The sequence below is a fragment of the Mus caroli genome, unplaced genomic scaffold (assembly GCF_978045245.1).
Source record: "Mus caroli unplaced genomic scaffold, Mus_caroli_1 scaffold_8, whole genome shotgun sequence".
NCBI lineage: Eukaryota > Metazoa > Chordata > Mammalia > Rodentia > Muridae > Mus > Mus caroli.
This window is the reverse complement of record NW_028227263.1, coordinates 4,581,622-4,597,024: the sequence shown is the minus strand read 5'-3', so window position 1 is coordinate 4,597,024 and position 15,403 is coordinate 4,581,622. Positions and strand designations below refer to the sequence as shown.

At 43.5% G+C, this 15,403-nt stretch overlaps 1 protein-coding gene across 1 annotated transcript; it reads right to left on the bottom strand.

Moving 5' to 3' along the window:
• Positions 1-1,245: 1,245 nt before the first annotated feature.
• On the bottom strand, positions 1,246-11,908 carry Syce1 (synaptonemal complex central element protein 1). Its single transcript, XM_021167960.2, has 13 exons — positions 11,797-11,908; positions 6,017-6,079; positions 4,887-4,946; positions 4,468-4,542; positions 3,886-3,933; positions 3,597-3,651; positions 3,340-3,429; positions 3,068-3,131; positions 2,514-2,580; positions 2,313-2,436; positions 2,139-2,249; positions 1,921-2,002; positions 1,246-1,737 (listed from the first exon to the last, which is right to left on the bottom strand). Exons 1-13 carry the CDS (start codon positions 11,873-11,875, stop codon positions 1,672-1,674), a joined length of 984 nt encoding a protein of 327 aa, XP_021023619.1. The 5' UTR covers positions 11,876-11,908; the 3' UTR covers positions 1,246-1,671.
• Between the last annotated feature and the right edge of the window lie 3,495 nt (positions 11,909-15,403).

Below are 15,403 nucleotides of genomic sequence, written 5' to 3'. Positions count from 1 at the left end.
TATAGGTGGAACAACAATATGAACTAGCCAGTACACCCCAGAGTTTGTGTCTCTAGCTGCATATGTATCAGAAGATGGCCTTGTCAGCCATCAGTGGAAAGAGAGGCCCATTGGTCATGCAAACTTTATCTGCCTCAATACAGGGGAACGCCAGGGCCAAAAAGTGGGAGTGGGTGGGTGGGGGAGTGGGTGGGAGAGCGTGGGGATGACTTTTGGGATAGCATTGGAAATGTAAATGAAATAAATACCTAAAAAAAAAATAAAAAAGAAAGATAGGATGTATGTAGCTCTAGGGGCCATTAACTAATTATAGCATCATCTGGCCACTGTCTAAGGTCAACACCTGGTCAGCAGAGTCACCAACTATCTTCTCTCGGTGGCAAAGCTTGAGATGGTTCAAGCCTGGCTGTCTTCTCGAGGAAGTAGCATTAACTTCACAAATACAGTTGCAGAGAAAGCACGATGGCTTTAAACCCAGCACTCAGGAGGCAAAGGCAGGCAGGCAGATCTCTGTGAGTCTGAGGCCAGCCTGGTCTACATAGCAAATTCCAAACCAGCCAGGACTAAAAATGAGATTCTGTTTCAAAACAAAGAAACAAATAAAACAGGAGTACAGTTCTTTAGAAGAATTAGTGTGGCCTTAAGGAACTTACTATTGCTTTTAGTGTACATATTTCCTCCAAGCTTGGCATGCTCATGCCCATGCCCATGCCCATCTTGAAAGTACAGTAACTGTGGCAACCTATAGAAAACTCTGTTCCTGAATCATGGCAATGCTACAGAGCAGACGTCAGGATCTTTAAGAATAGGGCTGTTAGCAGCCACTTCTGCATGGAAGGGAAGTATCAAAAGACCCTCAGGAGACCCTTACAAAACCCTCTTCTAGCATTCCACTAAATCCTGTAAGATGAAAAAAAAAAAAAAAAGAACCTGACTGAGGCAGAATTTTACCAGATATAGATAGCTCTTGTAAATCTCCCTGCTAACTCATTTATTCACTGAGTTGGATTTGACAGAATCTTTCCTTTTTGTCCCCTTCCATATTTAAGGTAAATATACATTAAATTGCATCTTACCAGGAAAACCACAAAACAAATGGCAACCAAACAAGGACCCAATAGAACCAAAGATGAATGGGGAAGGTCTGCCCATTTATGTCCTCCCCAACCAAAAGAGCATTTTTAGTTTAAGATGCTCCTGGCAACAGTTTGGGATTGCTCGCAAACAATATAGACCACATGCAGACTTACATTTCATTTATTTTGCTTGAAGAATGGGGTGGTTTATAGTGAGAATTAAGAGCTGGCGGTGTGTCTTCCTTTTGTTTCAAAGTATATGCTATTCTGGGCCTACATGAGGGAACTAAGTTACCAAGTGGCTTCAGATCCTGTGAGAAGGTCCAGATCTGCATCCTCCGCTCAAGAGTAGAAGAGTGTGTCAGATACTAGTGGTGAGCAAGAGACAGGGAAAGCATTTACTAAGGGCCTGCAGTGTGTACCCTAAGCTAGGTGAAAATCAAAATTGAGCCAAGACATCTCCAGGTTCAAAGACTTGAGGGGCTTAGCCCCAACACCCATTCTTCCACTCAGCACATCCTCAGATGAAGCAGGCTACACAAAACATCCCCAAGTGATGTTTGAAGTTGGTAAGTCCTCCGGGCTGAGGAGGGTATTAGGTCCTGCTTGATGGACGCTCTTGGACTGTCTCCTCGTGGACTTCTACAGGTTTAGGACTGGCCTGTAGGAGGTAAAGGCCCAGGCATTCTTCCCTGCTCCTACCACCCCCTTCTACCTTTCTGTGCCCATGCTACCATGAGTTTACACCTCTGCCTCAGCTGTGCCTCCTCAGAGGAATGCCCTTTCCACAGACTATACTCTGAAGAATACCACTTTTTTCCTTCCCTTCTGTTCCCGGGTTTACCATCCTCCATGAGCTGTCTTCTTCGTTTTGCGTACTATGAGCAAGGATCTGTACCCCATGCTTTTCCAGTTCTTCTTTAAGCCTGTTCGGGAAGAGTGAAGAACAAGAATGAAAGCAGAAAAATCAAGAAAATATGAAGAGACATACTGGCAGAACAGGGGAAATAGCTGCCATTCACCTTCCTGGGAGACATGAGGACACAGGAGCTCCGTGCCTACCTCTGCCGTTTCTGCTGTAGCTGGTGGCACCTCTGCTGCAGCTGCTCGTGCTGCTGAGCTGCAGCCTCTAGGAACTCCTCAGCTTTCTTGTTCTCATCCTTGAACATCTGCCTGATAGTGTAGAAAGAAGTCAGTGCTAGACATTTCCTCCTCCTGCCCCACCCTGCTTCTTACATTGCTGCAGCTGCCTCATGGCTTCGGAGGAAGAGTCCCTCAGTGAGGCTGGGAGAACCCTCAGGCCCACCCAGGGCACTCAGCCGCTGTCTCACATCCTCCAGCTTTACTTTGATCAGTTTTTCTACAGAGAGAAAGAGTAATAAGAAGGTAAGGGCAGGTTGGTGCAGGTGAGAGCCACCCTTCTGGCCCTGACCTCACCTTCCTTGAGCAGCTGCTCCTTGCTGCTGTCCAAAACACACATCTCCTTTGTCAGATGTTCAGGCTTCTGGGGTGGGGGGCACAAACAAGAAGATATGTCCAGATCTCCTGGCTCCTCTGAGCTTCAGAGAAGCCTGTATACATCTAATCATTTCTCCTCTCAGTAAGTTTCACTTCCTAGGACCCTGCCCCTTGGTGTATGCCAGCTATGGTTTATGGATCTTGTCATTCCCTCTCCTTAGACCTTTAACCCTGTAATGAGGTTCTAGGGAAAGTATTCGAAACCCTAAAATCTGCAATACTACAATCTTGAGACACTCTGAAGACTTAGGTATTAGCGTTTCTTCCCCTCTTCTCTCCTCCTGGCCTCCTCACTGGCATAGAGAACACTGAATGGACACAGCAACATGAGTGAATGGGAAGTATCAATACTGAAGACACCAAGTACCTCAAGAGTGGTCACCAGGGACTGGATTTACGATGACAGCAGGACCACCAACCAATGCTTGCACAGGGACAAAGTATAATAGGTAGCATAGTGTTGTATGACTCACATGAAATTCCAAGGTGTCCTTATGTTGACTCATCAAAGTCTCCAGATGTTCTTCAAAATCCAACCTAGGAGGCAATCACAGAGCCATGATGGCCATGAACTACCACAGAGCTTGGCCAAGGTCTGAGTCTATATAGCACCCAGGGACTTCCTGTCCACTCTTACACAGGAATACCTTCACCCTCTTGACCATCCAAGACTATGGCTGGCCATCCCGGGCATTACTATACCTATAGCACGTCTCCAGCCCAAGCCTCACACCTTGAGGTTTACCTCAGTTTTCTTAGTTTGGCCTTCTCTTTGTCGATCTGGGAGTTCAGGAAAGAAATTCTCTCTTTACACTCCTGCAACAAGCTGTGCTTCCTGGGAAGGAAACCAACACTCAGCCATGTTCTTTGAATGACTCTCCTGGAGGGAGGGCTGGGGGCTTCTATTCTGTTCCTCTGTATTCAAGCCTGTGTCTAGCAGAGCAGATGGTGTGGGAGGTAACAGAAACACTTAGGGAGACCACTACAGGCATGGCATCTTACCTCTGTGCCTCACTTTCCTTCTCCTGGCAGTGCAGCTGCATAATCCTCAGGGTCTCTGTAAGGATAACAACAGTGCCCTCTGAGTGCTTGCTAAGGCATCTAATTTTGCAAATAGAAAAAAACATATCACATCAAGTCTGTGGACACTTGATTGGATTTTGACATTTTCTGGGTCTGGTAAAAGCCATAGGAATGTCACAAGGTTGGGAGTTCTTAAGTTTCTAGCTACTAGAGAGAGTGGGTTTAGATGGGGTATCACAAAGCCTAGAAATGGGTAATATGGGAATACCTTCCTTTCTGTTCAAGATATCCTTCAGACGTACTTTCTCTTCGTGTACTAGAAAAGATGATGAAGGTTCAGGCATTAGAGACCAAACACAGAAATGGCAAGGGCAGTCATATGAGAGGCAAGTATAACTGTGACCCTAACCCAGATGCAGTTTCCTTGAGATAAGTTCCTACCCCTATGGGTATCCACATTCCTGTAAACACAATGTACCCTAATTTTCACAAAAGATATCCATGTCTGGGTATAACAACCACTGGGACCGGGAAAAACAACATCAATCAAAAGGGCTACATGATCAGGTAATGCAAGATGACTAAGAAAGACATTTCTAGTAATATACAGCTGCTGGTGTGAGGCAATAACTTGTATTATCTAGGGCAATACATGGAGGATCGTCTCTGCAAAGGACTCAGGGCAGAACTGGCCTCAAAGGCATTTCCACACCCCTCCTGTTAGAAGATGGGGCTGCTAGAAGAAATGAGGTTGGAGAAGGAGAAGAGTCATGGCCCCAGTGTTTGCAGGACTGCATTAGGAGAAGTCTAAGACATCGTAGAAACCTCTAGCGACTCTCAGTTAACTCACGTAAGTCCAGTTCCTTCTGCAGGTTGTCCCAGACAGTCTGGGCCTCTCCAAGCTCCTCGCTGGCTTTCTTTTTTGCTTTACCAAAGAGGAGGACAGACATTTGGTAAGTACAGCCTCAAGGACAAATGAGGAGATTTCACACTCTTCCCCCCAAAGAAAACTTAGAGGAGGCCCAGATTTTACAAAGCAGGAAACAAGGCTTTCTAAATCCTGGCCCTTCTTGCTAGGCTCGGGTGGCAGCAGGGCTGTGTTCACAGGCAAATGACTATGGCGGTTACAGGCAGAAGGGCCCTGAACTTATGCTCTCATGAAATAACTACAGAGACTTTAACAAGGACCCCTGTATGTCCACTTTTTATTGGGCCTGGCCAGTTAAAACTTGTAGCTGGTCCTGGATGGCAGCCAATCACTGAGCTCACCTTGTTGAACCTCATTAATACGGTTAATCAGGACCTCAATCCGGGGCTCTAGGCTTCCCACTGCAAAGCCAAAAGGAAGCTCATTATTGACAGAGTGTGTCTACCTGGGATTCTGCAGCCTTTACTTTACAGAAATCTCCTAAGCATCTCCCGTGTACAGGTGCTACATTATGGTCTCAATCTAGGGTTGTGGGGACGAGGAACAGACCCATAGAGATACTGAGCCAAGCTGTAGAACTTCAGTCAAGAGAAATGAAGCAAGGGGAGAGGTCTATAGGCAAAGGTCAGATATGGGAAAGTGTCTTGGAGGGCTTCCATCAAGGAAGGCAGGCCCTCAAGCTCTCTGGATAAAGTGGTGGGTGCCCTGGGGAGGAAATGAGAAGGAAACAGGATACATATGATCAAGTAGAAGGTGGCAGGATGTAAAGTGGAAGAGGGTTATGGTAAAAACCTCTGGCTCTAACAGACTGCTGTGGAGTCAAAGGAGACCTGGGACGGTGCTTTGGGAAGACACGTTGCCTTCTTCTGCTCACTCTCATGCTGCTATAACTTTGAATCATCATGGCTCCCTTTTAGTTCAAAAACTAAAATTTAAGGGACAGTGAGATGGTTCCGTGGGTAAAGGTATTTTCTACCAAGCCTGACAACCTGAGTTTGATCCCTGGAACCCACATAGAAGGAGAGAACTTAAGCTACCCTCTGACGTCATTACATGGTATGTGTGAGCATGCACATTGCACACATACATACATACATACATAAACACCAAATTTTCTTTAAAATTAAAACTTATGTTCAGAAGCATCTATTTTTATTTTATGTGTATGAGTGTTTTGCGTGCATATATGTATATGTACCACACATGTGCCTGGTGCCCACATGGCATCAGATCTCCTAGAATTGGGCTCACTAATAATTGTGAGACACCATATGAGTGCTGGAAAACAAATCTGTTCTTTGCAAGAATAGTAGTGCTCTTAACTACTGGCCTATCTCTCTACACACATACATCCAAATTTAAGTTTTCAAGTTAATGTGAGTAAAATAAATTCTTATTTTTGTGAATAGCAATGCTTGGAGATGAATCTATATCTGCCTGACTTCAAACCTCAGAGTAAGAGATACGTGACCTTTCTGCAACCTTTTCACCATGTCCATTAAGTCTTCAATTTTCTGTGTGGACCCATACTGCCCTGTGGAAATAAAACCAAACATTTCAAACTCAGCAGTATAAAACAGCCAGAAGGATCCAATACCTAGGCTGATACTGAGATTAGCTGAGGACAGATCTCTAATCAGAGCAGTGTTACTGATCCTTGTCCCAAATGAATAGTACAAAAAAGTGAACTGGGCCCTTCCATGGTTAGCCTTTTCCTACAGGGTACAATAGCACCACACATATTCTCTTCATAAAACTCAAGGTGAAGCCAGAGCTATAGTTAATTTCTCTTGTGCTGCTGAGATTATCAAACTAGGTCTCATAAGTATGATACTAGGGTACTAGGTATAATTATGCCTACCTGTAATCTTAGAACTTAGAGAAAATTACAGGAAGATCATCATTTTGAGTTCAACCTAGCCTATGTCACAAGGTCAAGTCCATCTTGAGCTACACAGAAATCCTGACTCAAAAGGCAGATGACTAGGGATTCATCAGAACCTACTACAAAGGCTTATACTAGACAAAACTGGTAAATCTAGATGAAATGGATGGTTTTCTAGACAGATAACACATACCAAAGTTAAAGCAAGATCAGGTAAACTATCTAAACAGTCTTATAACCCCTAAGGAAACAGAAATAGTTATTTTAAAACCTCCCAACCAAAAAAAAACAAAAAAACAAAAAAACCAGGGCCAGATGGTTTTAGTGCAGAATTCTACCAGACCTTCAAAGAAGAGCTAATACTTCAAACTATTCCAGAAAATATAAACAGAAGGAACACTACCTAATTCATTCTATAAAGCCACAATTACTCTGATATCTAAACCACCTAAAGACCCAATGAAGAAAGAAAACTTCAGATCAATTTCCCTCATGAGTATCAATGCAAAAATACTCAATAAAATTCTCACAAGCCGAAACCAAGAACACATCAACATGATCATTCACCATGATCATGTAGACTTTGTCCCAGGGATCCAGGGATGGTTCAATGTATGAAAATCCATCAATGTAATCCACTATATTATAAACAAACTCAAAGAAAAAAAAATCACATGATCTTCTCATTGGATGCTGAAAAAGCCTTTGAGAAAATCCAACACCTCTTCATGTTAAAAGCACTGGAAAGATCAGGAATTCAAGGCCCACACCTAAACATAATTAAAACAATATATATCAAACCAACAGCCAATATTAAACTGAATGGAGACATACTTGAAGCAATCCCACTAAAATCAGGGGGAAGTCAGAGCTTCCCATTCCTTCCCTACCTATTCAGTATTATACTCAAAGTTCTAGCTAGAGCAATAAGACAACAAAAGGAGACCAAGGGGATACAAATTGGCAAAGAAGTCAAGTTATCACTATTTGCAGATGATATGATAGTATATATAACTGACCCCAAAAATTCTACCAGAGAACTTCTACAGCTGATAAACAACTTCAACAAAGTAGATGGATATAAAATTAACTCAAACATATCAGTAGCCTTCCTTTATACAAATGATAAACAGGCTGAGAAAGAAAATAGGGAAACAACACCCTTTACAATAGTCACAAAATAATATAAAATATCTTGGTGTAACTCTAACCAAACAAGTAAGAGATCTATATGACAAGAACTTCAAGTCTCTGAAGAAAAAAAATCAAAGAAGACCTCAGAAGATGGAAATATCTCCCATGCTCATGGATTGGTAGGATTAACATAGTGAAAATGGCCATCCTACCAAAAGCAATCTATAGATTCAACACAATCCCCATCAAAATTCCAACACAATTCTTCAAAGAAAGCGCATTTCTCAACTTCATGTGGAAAAACAAAAAACTCAGGATAGAGAAAACAATTCTCAACAATAAAAGAACTTCTGAGGGAATCACCATCCATGACCTCAAGCTGTACTACAGAGCAATAGTTATATATATATTTTTAATGCATGGTATTGGTACAGAGACAGACAGTTTGATTAATAGGATAGAATTTGAAGACCCAGAAATAAAACCACACACTTGTGGGCACTTGATCTCTGACAAAAAAGCCAAAACCACACAGTGGGGGAAAAAAGCATCTTCAATAAATGGTGCTGGTCTAACTGGCAGGTGGTATGTAGAAAAATGAAATACATCCATATGTGTCACCTTTCACAAATCTCAAGTCCAAGTGGATCAAGAACCTCAACATAAAACCAGATACACTGAATCTAATAGAAGAGAACGTAGGAAGAGCCTCAAATTCATTGGTACAGGGGCAGGAATGATTTCCTAAACAGAACTCTAATGGCTCAGGCTCTAAGATCAAGAATTGATAAATGAGACCTCATGAAACTGAAAGGCTTCTGTAAGGCAGAAGACACAGTCAATAGGAAAAATTGGCAGCCTACAGACTGGGAAAAAATATTCTCTAACCCACATCAAATAGAGGGCTAATATCCAAAAATATATAGAGAACTCAAGAAATTAACTTCCAGTGGAGCAACATGCCTAAGTTTTATTGTGACTACTGTGATACGAATCTTACCCATGATCCTCCGTCTGTGAAGAAGACACACTGTAGTGGTCAGAAACACAAAGAGAATGTAAAAGACTATTACCAGAAATGGACAGAAGACTGGCCCAGTGCCTGACTGACAAAACAATGGCTGCATTTCAACACACAAAGATCTTTCCAGCTCCATTCTCTACTCCTCTGCCTGCAAAGGCCATGATCCCACCTCCCCCGAATCTCCCAGGTCCTCCTCGACCTGGAATAATGCCTGCATCCCACATGGGAGGCCCTCCCATGATGCCAGTGATGGGTCCCCTCCTCCTGGGATGATGCCTGTGGGACCAGCTCCTGGGATGAGACCACCCATAGGCGGCCACATGCCCATGATGCTGGGGCCTCCAATGATGAGACCTCCCGCCCACCCTATGATGGTGCCCATATGGCCTGGCCCTACTTGGCCAGACAGATGAGAGCAGAAGAGCTCTTTATCATTTTGTATTTCTTGTTCTATTTCATCAACAGATCTTGGTGCTGAGCCTGAGTGTTTACTAGATGCATGACAAGGAACTTCCCTTCCTAACGGAGAGAATACTTTTGGAGGGAGAAGTAATACAAAAAAAGTGCGGTGTTGACTTATATTATGAAATGTGAAAATAAAATCACCAGCTCTCTTAGTTAGAAAGAAAGAAACAAAGAAACAAAGAAAGAAACAAAGAAAGAAACAAAGAAAGAAACAAAGAAAGAAATTAACTTCCAAAACCCAATTAAACCAATTTTAAAATGGGGTACAGAGCCAGAGGATTCACAATGGAAGAATCTCAAATGGCCAAGAAGCACTTAAAGAAATGGTCAAAGACCTTAGTCATCAGGGAAATGCAAATCAAAACGACCCTGAGATTCCACTTTACACCAACCAGAATGACTAGGATCAAAAACTCAGTCAACAGCAGATGCTGGCAAGGATGTGGAGAAAGAGGAACACTCCTCCACTGTTGGTGAGATTGCAACTGGTACAACCACTCTGGAAATCAATCTGGAGGTCCTCAGAAAATTGGAAATAGATCTACCTGAAGACCAAGCTATACCAGCACTCTCAGGCATATTTGCAAAAGATACCCTACCACACCAGAAGAACTCATGTTCCACTATGTTCAAACAGAGTTACTTGTAATAGCCAGAAGCTAGAAACAACCCAGATGTCCCTCAGCTGAAGAATATAGATATAGAAAATGTGGTTCATTTACACAATGAAATACTACTCAGCTATTAAGAATGAGGACATCATGAATTTTGCAGGCAAGTGGATAGAACTAGAAAATATCATTCTGAGTGAGGTAACCCAGACCCAAAAGGACATACATGGTATGTACTCATTAATACATGGATATTAGCCAAAAGTACAAAATACCTAAGATACAACCCACAGACTGCACGAAGTTTAACATGCAGAACGGCCCAAGTGCAGATGCTTCAATCCCACTTAGAAGAGGGGAAGAAAACAACCACGAAAGGTAGAGAGGAATCTAGGTGGAAGAGGGGAAAGGGAGAGGAAAGGGAGAACAGGATCAGGTATGGGAAGTTGGACAAAAGAAGCCCAGAGGACCAGAAGAATAGAAATATGCAGCCTTGGGGGAATGGGAGGTGAGAGGACCCTCTAGAAAGTACTGGGATGTGAGAAACTCTCAAGAATCAATGGGGGTAACCTTAACCGAAATGCCCAACAGTGGGAATAGGGAACTCAAAGAGTCCACCTCCAGTAGATAGACCAAGCCTCAAGTGGGGGAATGGGTTACCAACCCACAATCAAAATCTCTGACCCAGAATTGTCCCTGTCTAAAAGAACTGCAGGGACAAAAATGGAGAATAAACTAAATGAAAGGTGGCCCAATGACCAGCCCGACTTGGGATCCATCTCATGGGGGATTCAGAGGGAACCAAGGCCTGGCACTATTAATGATGCTATGATGTGCTTACATCTGAGAGGCCCTAGCAGTAGCTGACTGAAACTGACACAAACACTTACACCCAACCATTGGACTGAAGTCGAGGACCCCTATGGTTGATTTAGAAGAACTGAAGAAGCTGAAGTGGAGGGCAACCCTATAGGAAGACCAGTAGTCTCATCTCACCCAGATCCCAGGGAGCTCCCAGAGACTGAGCCACCAATCAGGTAGCATAGAGGGCCTGGTCTGAGGCCCTTGGCACATACATAGCAAAAGAGGTCCAGGTCTGGCCTCAGTGGGAGAAGACGTGCCTAATCCTCGAGAGACTTGAGACCCCAGGGAGAAGGGAGCCCTGGTGGAGGGGAGCATCCTCTCGGAGATTTAAATATATTACATATATTTAAGTGTAATATGTAAAATGTAATTTAACATATTACATTTAAATATGTGAATACTTTAAAAAAAAAAAAAGACGTAAGCTCTCAGCTCCAGCACTATGGCCTAATGGCCTGCCTGCTACCATGATTCCTGCCATGATACAAATGTACTGACCCTGTAGAGACTGGAACCAAGCCCCCAGCTAAATGCTTTTATAAAAAAAGATAATAATAATACTAAAAAGAAATAGATTTTTAAAAGCAACTAGATACTTTATGTGATTGAGGAATTGTTGGTGCTGTTGTATAGCTGTGGCAACTGTTATTTTTCTGGAGTACTTGTCCTCTAGACACATATGGGACATTTATGGGTGACACTGCTGTCTGGGGTGGTCGGTCATAAAACAGAGGACTGAGTGATGGGGATGGGGGAGGACTGACAAACCATCCTAACCATCAAAGCTGGGCAGGAGAATCACTGCGTAAGCCCACCTTGCCCTACGCTTTTGTATAAACTTAAATTTATCACAATAAGAATATCGTTCTACCGCCCCATACACAGAGAGGTGCAGAAAAGTTCTGAGAACGGAAGTTTTGTTCGGCCGCGGTCCCAGCACCCCCTTGGCAGAGGCGCTAAGATGGCATCAAGTTCTGGACGGCAAGAGGGCGACTGCAGCTCGGTAGGGACACGGGACTTCAGGCCTGGTGCCACAGGCCCTGGTGCAGGCCCGCCCGCTCTGAAGGTGACAGGTGTGTGACCTACAGCAACCCCACGCTAGGCCTGGCATCACAGGGAGACAGCAAGCTGGCTTCTCCTCAGTCAGGATCCCAGTCAGCCCTCTCCCGGGGTTCGCGCCCACCGCGTGGATCTCCTCAGACCTCAACAGGCGGCCCGCTCAGCCCCGCCAGCTCACCAGGCCAACCCAGGCACCCTTCAGCCACTACCTCTGGCCCCCTCAGGCCCGTGGAGCAGGTCTGCTGAGCCCTCGGGCTCCATACCCAACGGCTGCGGTCTGGTGGCCATACTGCTCCACTTCCTCAGCTGCCGCAGCAGCTTCCAGGCTGTTAGACACTGCGCCTGCGCAGTACGCTGCGCGGGGAAACTCGAGAGGACCGCGTGGCCAGCTGCTGCGCATGCGCAGGCGTAAAGCCTTGCCCCACCACCACCACGACCACCAAATGCAAGTCCGATTTAAACGTGATAGTCGGAGTGAAGACTTCCAAGCAGTGTTTGGCCAGTTTCGGAGGCAAGTGCATGAACAAGCATGAAGGCCTCACTCACCCTCTACAAAGGTTAGGTCGTCAAAGTTAGAATTAGGGTTAGAATGTGGAAATTTTCTGCCCTGGGACAAAACAGTGATACTGAACGGACCCATGATGCCTGCTGAAAGAACCCCAAGGACCTTCTGTGAACATGCTAAACAGCCCAGTTCCCAGTTGCCAAGAGACCGTTCACCACTACTTCAAAAAAGCCTGTGGGTGTCTCCATCCATGCTATGCCTAAGCCTTCTTGCCAAGACAGTCCAGGTCTGAGCATTTCTGGCACATTCTACACAGTCCTGGGAGGTCTCACCTTGCTCATCTATGATACGGGTACAGAATTTCTTATACCACAATACTCCAGCAGTTCATTAGGTGGCCATAGGGAAATAAATAGTATGATATATTAAGAATTATGTATTGTTTTCTTGAGGATCAAAACTAAAATACAATGTGTAATAAGTACTAAAATTTTATACATATATATACATATATATATATATATATTAAGAATTCTGCATTCTGCTTCATTGAAGACCAAGAATAAAATTATGTGTGTGTGTGTGTATGTATGTATATATGAACTTTTCTAAAATAGACTATACCCTGGGACACAAAATAAATCTTTACAAATTCAGAAGGGATGAAATCACTCCTTGTGATTTGATTATTTGATATATTGATAGGATTAGAAGAGCACAATCATATACATACATATACATATATATGTGAAGGTGATTATTTATATATATAATTTTTCATGATTATAAATGTGAGAATGTAATAGTTACATGTCTGTATATTTTAAAGGGCAGCAAATAGACACACACTCCTTTCCTACTTATGATCATTAATCTTCATTATCAACTTGATTGGTTCAAGAATTACCATGGAATATTTTGTTCCTTCTTAGAAGAGGGAACAAAATGTCCATGGAAGGAGTTACAGAGACAAAGTTCGGAACAGAGACGGAAGGAAGGACCATCCAAAGACTGCCCCACCCAGGGATCCACCCCATAAACAACCACCAAACCCAGACACTATTGCATCTGCCAACAAGATTTTGCTGGCAGGACCCTGACATACCTGTCCCCTGTGAGCTTATGCCAGTGCCTGGCAAATACAGAAGTGGATGCTCACAGTCATTCATTGGACAGAGCACAGGGTCCCCAGTGAAGGAGCTAGAGAAAGTACCCAAGGAGCTGAAGGGGTCTGCAGCCCTATAGGAGGAACAACAATATGATCTAACCAGTACCCCCAGAACTGGTGTCTCTAGCTGCATATGTAGCAGAGGGTGGCCTAGTCAGCCATCAGTGGGAGGAGAGGCCCTTGGTCTTGCAAAGATTCTATGCCCCAGTATAGGGGATAGCCAGGGCCAGGAAGCAGGAGTGGGTGGGTTGGGGAGCAGGGGGAGAGGGGAGGGTATAGGGAATTTTCAGAGAGGAAACTAGGAAAGGGGATAGCATTTGAAATGTAAATGAAGAAAATATCTAAAAAAAAAAAAAATGTCAGCACCAAAAAAAAAAAAAAGAATTACCATGGAAACACATTCCTGGAAGTTTAACTGCAAAGCGACTTGACCTGAATGCGGAAAGCACAGTTGGTAATGAAGTCCTGGACTGAGCACAAAGAAAAGGAGCTCAGTACACATATCCAGCATCCTCTACCTCCTGACCCTGGCAGTGCTGTGGCCAACAATGTCCTGCTCCTGCCAGCACTCTTCCCCAACACTGATGGCCTCTATCTCCACTAGGATGGACCCCCTGGAACTGTGAGCCTTTCTCCCTTAAATTGCTTTTGTCAGAGGATTTTATCACAGCAAAAAGGTGTTGATAATGCCACATTACATCTACAGTAAAGAAGCAAAGAGCAACAGATGAATTTATGCATGCTTACATCAGCACCCTTGCTCCATTCTTACCACACTTCAGGGCTCCAAGACTATGGCCATGTCTTCCCACCTGTGCTGGTTAGCTTTTATCAACTTAATATAAACTAAAGTCATATGGAAAAGGGGGACTTCAATCGGGGAAGACTGTGGGTATGTCTATGGAGTATTTTCCCTTTTTTTTAATTGAAAATAGATTTCTTTTCTCAAATGATATATCCTAAGTATAGTCTCCCTTTCCATCTCTCCTCCCAGTTCCTCCCCTCCTCACCTCCCTTCTGGGTCCACTCCCTTTCTATCTCTCATTAGAAGAGAGCGGGCTGGATAGAAAGATGGATCTGAGGCGTAGTGCATTTGCTGCTCTTGCAGAAGACCTGGCTTCAGTTCCCAGCACCTACGTAACAGCTTACAGCCACCTGTAACTCCAGTTCTAGGGCATCCAACATTCTCTGTTGGCCTCCCTGGGCACCTGCATGACATGGAACACAAACATACAGGTACATAGAAATACACAGAAACAAAATTATTAGAATTAGTATTTATAATAATAGTAATAATAATATTATAAAGAAAAGAACAAGATTCTAAGAGATAACAACCAAACATGACAAGATAAAATATAATAAGATGAAGCAAAAACTGGCAGTGTCACAACATGCCCAGGACCTACACAGGTACATGCCAAACTGGGTCCCCAACACTGAGAAGGGGAAGTGGACATGAACTCCCATCTCTAACCAAGAAGCTCTCTCCAAATGAACACCACTTGCAAAGGAAAACTTAGTTTCTCCAGTTGATATACAAACCACACTTGCATGCCTAGCAGTATACCCAACACAAACACACACACACACACACACACACACACACACACACGTATTTTTGAGGATTTTTCATCTCAAATTGCGTTGTTTGGCCATTTTTTTTCCTTACTGATTTTTTGCTTGTATATTATAGGTTCCTATATTTGTTTTTATGGGTTTTATTTGTGTTGGGGGTTGACTCTGCATTAATATGTGTTTCAAGTATTTTTACTTTAGGGTGTGTGTGTTAGTTTATTCTAGTTCTGTTTTCTTTTGTTGTTGTTATTTTTAGCTTTCTATTGATTCTTTGTGAATTTCACATCATGCACCCTAATCCCATTCATCTCCCTGTCCCTTCATATCCACCTTCTGCCCTTGCAACTTCCCCTGCAAAAGAAAAAAACAGCAAACAAAGAATCTCATCATGGAAACTGTAGTGTGTCACACAATATATGTATATTTGATATAAACTAAAGTCGTTCTTTTGTCCACACATCTTCACTTGCAAATGTTCCATTGTTGTGAGTCCTTGGTCTGGTTCAAGGCTTCTGGCTTCTGCTATACCATCAATACTGGATCCTCACTGGAACTCTTCTCAGAT